General features: G+C 33.0%; 1 protein-coding gene and 1 long non-coding RNA gene across 2 annotated transcripts; both read right to left on the bottom strand.

The window, feature by feature from the left end:
- Window positions 1-1521: 1521 nt before the first annotated feature.
- Window positions 1522-2838, bottom strand: LOC125138400 (secretory phospholipase A2 receptor-like). Its single transcript, XM_047806709.1, has 2 exons — window positions 2340-2838; window positions 1522-2210 (listed from the first exon to the last, which is right to left on the bottom strand). The coding sequence occupies exons 1-2, from the start codon at window positions 2761-2763 to the stop codon at window positions 1885-1887; spliced, it is 750 nt and encodes a 249-aa protein (XP_047662665.1). The 5' UTR covers window positions 2764-2838; the 3' UTR covers window positions 1522-1884.
- A 21-nt stretch (window positions 2839-2859) lies between these two features.
- On the bottom strand, window positions 2860-4946 carry LOC113640438. The gene is made up of 3 exons (XR_007139158.1): window positions 4827-4946; window positions 4655-4725; window positions 2860-3194 (listed from the first exon to the last, which is right to left on the bottom strand). It is a non-coding gene; the product is annotated as an uncharacterized LOC113640438 (long non-coding RNA).
- Between the last annotated feature and the right edge of the window lie 1164 nt (window positions 4947-6110).

Here is a 6110-nt window from a genome sequence, read left to right as displayed (position 1 = left end):
GTTCCTCTTAACAGTAAACATATCATTAATCAGTGCTAAGTAGTTACAGGTATTCAAATCAATAAAATGGCAAGGGTGCCCAAATTTATGCACCTGTCTAATTTTATTTTGATGCATATTGCATATTTTCTGTTAATCCAATAAACATCAGTTCACTACTTCATATCACTTTGTCCTTCAGTTATTTTATAGATCAAAATAAAACTGCTGATCCGAATATTTATATAAATTATAAATATAATTGAAAATCATGGAAATTGTCAGGGGTTCTTAAACATTTGCACACAACTGTAATTTCTATTATTTAGAAATTATATTTATAAATAATATACTAAGTGGTAGAAAATGAATGAATGAATGAATACTATATATATTATATTTTTATATTTTTAATATAAACTCAATATTTTTTATATTTAATTTTTTTATTGTACATTAAGGTATCAGACTTTGCTAAAATAAACAAAAATGAGGAAATTGTTGAGCAGGAAATCATATGCAAAGTGTTCCAAAGGGATAAAAAATCATACTTTGGATTTGCATCAGTGGGGAAAAACAAACAGAAAAGACTGCATCAGAGAGACAAAATCTGATCTGCTTGTCTGATTTAGCAGCATGTAGTTTCTCACATACAGCTCTCAAATATCTATATTTACAGCCAGTGTGTAAACACTTTTTTAACATTCTGAACTGAATATTGACTAGAATATTGAATTTGTACGAAAGAGTTTTTTATAAAAGTAAATTATACACATTATTTGTGTATTAATGTGTATAATGTATAACTCATATAAATCACATGTATACGTAATTTATATAAAATTGATATTTGTGTAATTGAGAACGCAGTTTTGTGGTAATTCTTGGTTTTGTGACAGTGTTTGGCTCTGAATCCTTAAAACTTTCATACAATGTATTTTTAGTGACTTCACAAAACCTTGCCACTGATAATGTGTGATAATAAAAGTGCAAAATACCTATTTTTAATTTGGTGACAAATCATGATGTTCCTGTTTGCTAAGCAGCACAATGTTTGATATTTGCATGATGTAAAATAATGTCATTAAAAGGACATAAAAGATAATAAAACAGACATTAAGGCCAGGGAAGATTCTTATGAGTCACATATTTTTATATATGTTTTATAGCTGGTAGTAAATATCATTTAATACTTTAATACTGATTAGCTGTTTATGTCCTGCATGTAAAACGTTATTTATGATATTTTAAGCAGGTCTGTAGCAATATTGTAATTGTTTTATTTGCATTATTTTTGTTTAGTTCCTATCGTAGCTATAATAGACTTTTGCAAATGTTAATAATAAAGAAATAGATACAATCTAACAGTCTGAATATGTAATACACTGCACCTACTATTCCATATTCACTCACAACTAACACACCAAATAAAATTATCATCACTCTTTAAATAATTCAAACCACAGCCGTGTTTAGAATAAAAAAAGTTTATTACTGTAAAAATACCATGGAACAGTTTATTAATATAGATTATCAGTAGTTACTAAACTCAACTGCTGTAAATGAAGAAAATACAACACAAAAGTTATCATGAAAAAGAGTAAAATGACAGTTTCTTATTCTTGATATGATAAAAGAAAAGAAAGTATAATATTTTTTTCTTGAACAAGAATTTAGGGAAACATTATCAGCATGAAATATATATTCTAAATATTCTTGTGACGGCCAATTGATGTGTGAAGCTCTGAGTGTGTGAACACTTCCTGCTCACTTTATGCTTTTTCCTGCTCTGTGATTCAGCTCATCACCTAGAGAACAAATGCATAATGAAGTGTTCAGGTGAGTTTGTGCTGGAAAACTCTAAACTGTGCAGTGCTCTGTTCTTCCAGTATCAAGGAAAATGTTTTACTTCAGTTTACACACGACTCGAAGTTCAGTGGAGTCCATCACATAATCTGGTGCTGCTCCTGCAGTGTGTGTGTCAGCTTCGCTCTGTCTCTGTATGTCCTCGCAGGTCAGCGGACCAGAGGACACTTTCAGCTCAGAGAGACGGTTTGGTCCAAGCCCCACCCACAGAGACCCTGGAGGTACACCTCTCCTCATGAGCTGAGACTCTAACTGTTCCTGTTCAGCTTGAGAATCGATGATCAGAATTCCAGCTCTGTTTTCTTTATCACAGTAATCCAGCGCTTTCTCCCAGCTCAGAGCCTCTTCACTCACATGGATGTAATCTGATAGAGACACAAAACACCAAAAGGAGGAGGATTGTTTAGAGTGATATCAGAGACAGAGACTCACACCAGCTGTGTTCTAGTCATCATACAGAAGATAATTTTACTGTACAGGAAGTTGACACTTACTGTAGTAGCACAAAGCAGAGTAATTATTACTGCACGGGACTGAGTACCATCTCCCTCCTATCACTGCTACACAGTTGCCTTGTGGTAGAGTTTGATTGCTATCCCAGTTTATGTAGGCAGAGATTCCTCTATCAATCCACTGCCAGTCATCACACAGCAGGCCGATCCAGAAGGGTGTGATGCTGTTTAACCCTTTAATCCTCACCTCTTCATTGTGCTGCTGATCTCTGATGCTGACCAGGTCAGTGTATCTCTGTCTACAGTAACGCTGAGCTTCATACCAGGTCTTAGTCTCAAGGATTAGATGATAATTAAATGTCTGTGAGGTAGCATCTATGGGGGTAAAAACAAACAAAGAAACAAATCTTTCAAAATCTGACCTCTTATTTGTAGGCTTACAAAGACAACACATTATATTAAGCATACATTTAAAACTAGAGAATGTACAATATACAATATACAGTTACAATAACATATGCATATTTTGTCAAAAGTTACTTTGTTCATAGCACATGAAATATCTTGTCACTGTGCACTGAATACTTTCCCATGAACCATCAGCCATCATAATGGCACAGTAGCTTGATATCCCACAATCCATTGTCAGATATCTGAATGTTACAGGATCACCATTAGACCATTTCTCACTGAAGTGACTGCGATAGAGTCCGATCCAGGCAGAAACCATACCAGCCTTTATCACCAGTTCAGCCAGTTTAGTGTTGTCTTCATCAGAGTACACAGTGACGAGGTCGGTGTAATTTTCTCTGCAAGCTTTCCGAGCCTCAGTCTGATTCATGAGACCCGGAATGATATGGAGTGAAGTGAGTTGGTTCTGGACTGGAGGAGTAAAAGCTGTGGAAGAAATTTCTCCTGTTAATGTAGCAGGACAGAGATAAAATGACTAAAATGTGATGTGGATGAATGACTCTGTTCTGTTTTCCGTTCAGACTGAGAGACTGTTCCAGAAGAGCAAATTCTGGAATTGCGTCTTGCTCAATTACACAATCATGATGAAATAAAAATAACAACTAAGAAATATCATGAATATATAAATCATTCAATTAATTAAAACCTATTGAGACTTGATGTTTTTAAGTTAAATAATCTATTTTAAACATTTTACTGTCAGATTTAAGAGCTCTGTATATAATATCAGGGCTCAAAAGTTTTGAAGACAGGCAGGCGTGACATCTCCAACCCACCCGCAAACAGTTCGGCTCAAGTCCAGCCATTGTTAGGGTCATGTTTGAGGACAATGTCCCGTCCAGAGACAAGCTGTTTCGTGTTGAGGTTTTGTTTAAACCGACCATCGAAAATACCCTCGCTAATGAATTTTTTTTCATTGGTTGTTGCGTTAAATCTTACCCAGATAGTGCTATTTTCTGATTGGCTATTGTGTAGCCTCTTTTTTTTTGATTGGCTGATAAGTGCCAGGCGCGACTAAGAACTCCAGAGGAGACGCGCTTGATTCCTGCCCGGTTCCATAGAGACAGCGGTGCGGACAGATACATTTTGAGTGCTGCGGCTTATTAAATATATGAATAATATAGAGAAGACACTCACTTAATATTTCATTCTCATTTTGTGGACAAAAACTCACATGCATGACTTTCTTCTCCAGTTCATAAATATAACTGAGCGCAATTACATACCAGAAACGATGTGTGCATGTCAGATTGTTATGGAGTGTACGATATTTGTCCTTCAGTGAAACTTACACCTATTCCGGTCTGTCCAAAGCCACAGAGCTATGTGTGTGTGTTCTGTATGAAATTAGCCTAAATTTGACACAGTTTTAAACACAATTTATTTCAGTCAGTCTTCAACATAGAGTATATACTGTTTATTGATGCTAAAGTGTGTATGTTACTAAATGATGATGTTATTGAATGAGATAATTCTGACCTTTGAGAAAGAACTGTTTTAATGCTGTTATATGATTTATACATGTTGTTTGTACCAAATTTCTCTGATTCTTCCCTCAATTTAATGACACATTTTTCTCTAAACTGCAATTACATTACATAAAACATTGTGTAAATAACACTTCTGTGCTCTTGTAGAATTGTGAATAAACATAACCTTTAGGATTGGAGAAAGATAACTAAAACTATATTTGTTTATTCCATCATGTTAATTTAAGTAGAAACAGTTAACATAAAAGTGATTATTATGGAGCGTGTTCTTCATGTTATAATCTTTAACAGCAGTAACATCTGGAGGATCCAAAAAGTCATTTTTATAAATAATAACAGTTTAAAACTCATCACATGAAGTTTAAAGCTGTTAAATGTATTTATTATAATTTTTACCTGATAGCAGGAAGAGCACGACTGACACGGTTTCCATGGTGATGCTCTGTGCGTTTAAACCTCAGCATCAGCTAAAAAACAACAACAAGAACAATAATAATAATAATAATAATAATAATAATAATAATAATAATAATAATAATAATAATAATAATAATAAAATGCTCTTCACCCAGAAGAAGTTCTTTTAGTCAGAGAGCAGCTTGCAGTGTGTTTGTGTGAAATGAAAAGAGCAGTGTGTAAATCAGAGATATGAGATGAGTTAAACAGACCCAGGTAAAGTGCTGCAGTCTTTTTATGTGTACATGATCACGTGATTCTGGCATGTAAATTGGTCAAAGGAAAAAACAAGAACAATCCCAAACCCTGTACATACTCCATACAGAAGTCTTTTAAACAGCATTTACCCCAAATAATTTAATTCAACTTGTTTCACCAGAAATTATACATAAATCTATGTGATAAACTATAACCCTTTATTTTATTTGGACTGTTGGAAAAGAAAAGCAAAGAAAAATAATAGAAACATAATTTCTATTATTTAGAAATTATATTTGCTTATTATTATTATTATTATTATTATTATTATTATTATTATTATCATTATCATTATTATTATTATTATTATTATTATTATTATTATTATTATTAGTAGTAGTAGTAGTAGTAGTAGTAGTAGTAGTAGTAGTATTATACATTAATTCATCAGACATTCCTAAAATAAACAAAAATGAGGAAAGTGTTAAGCAGGAAATCATATGCAAATGATTCCCTGGAATAAAAAAATCATACTTTGGATTTGCATCAGTAGGAAAAACAAACAGAAAAGTCTGCATGAGAGTGACAAAATCTCCATTGTTCCTTTTTATAACTCTGTTATTCTCTTCAGACTTTGTGTCACTGGTCAACTACAAATTTGAGATTTCCAGCTGAACATTATTGTTTAATTCAGGGTAAATAACAGAACATCATAAACTCAATCATTTCATGAATAATATTACATTTAAAATAGACATTTAAAAAGACTTAAATAGTAACTAGTTTTGGGGCAACAGTTTTATGTTTAAATTAGATTTATCTTCATTCTAATCGTGTAATTTGATTCCAATACATACCAACCAAGGGAGCTAACAAGAATAGATTTAACGCTAATTATTGAAAGTAAGAGTTGCGAAGAAAGGTGAATCATAGCTTCCTGTAAACATTACAATCTAATATTCTGTTCACCCCCCCCCCCCCCGCATAACCTTTAGAAAAAAGGTTTTACATAAACACAGAATATTCAAAGTAAAATGAATTATATGAATGATGAATTAGAGCACTGCCCACTGTAGTGTCTTACTTTCTTCACAATAGCTTCAAATCTATCCCAGTGTCTCTTGGGTAAATGTACAATAATAAAAAATGTAAAAATAAAAAATCTAGAAAAAAAATTCTGGATGAATGCTGATGCTCT

The sequence above is a fragment of the Tachysurus fulvidraco genome, chromosome 22 (assembly GCF_022655615.1).
Source record: "Tachysurus fulvidraco isolate hzauxx_2018 chromosome 22, HZAU_PFXX_2.0, whole genome shotgun sequence".
Classification (NCBI taxonomy): Eukaryota; Metazoa; Chordata; class Actinopteri; order Siluriformes; family Bagridae; genus Tachysurus; species Tachysurus fulvidraco.
The sequence above is the reverse complement of the archived record's forward strand: the minus strand, read 5'-3'. Positions and strand labels throughout refer to the sequence as shown.

Coding starts and splice junctions, on each gene's coding strand:
- LOC125138400 (XM_047806709.1), bottom strand. CDS start 2,763: ATGCTTAATATAATGTGTTGTCTTTGTAAGCCTACAAATAAGAGGTCA. Junction 2,211..2,339: donor CTCTGCTTTGTGCTACTACA/GTAAGTGTCAAC, acceptor TGTCTCTATCAG/ATTACATCCATGTGAGTGAA.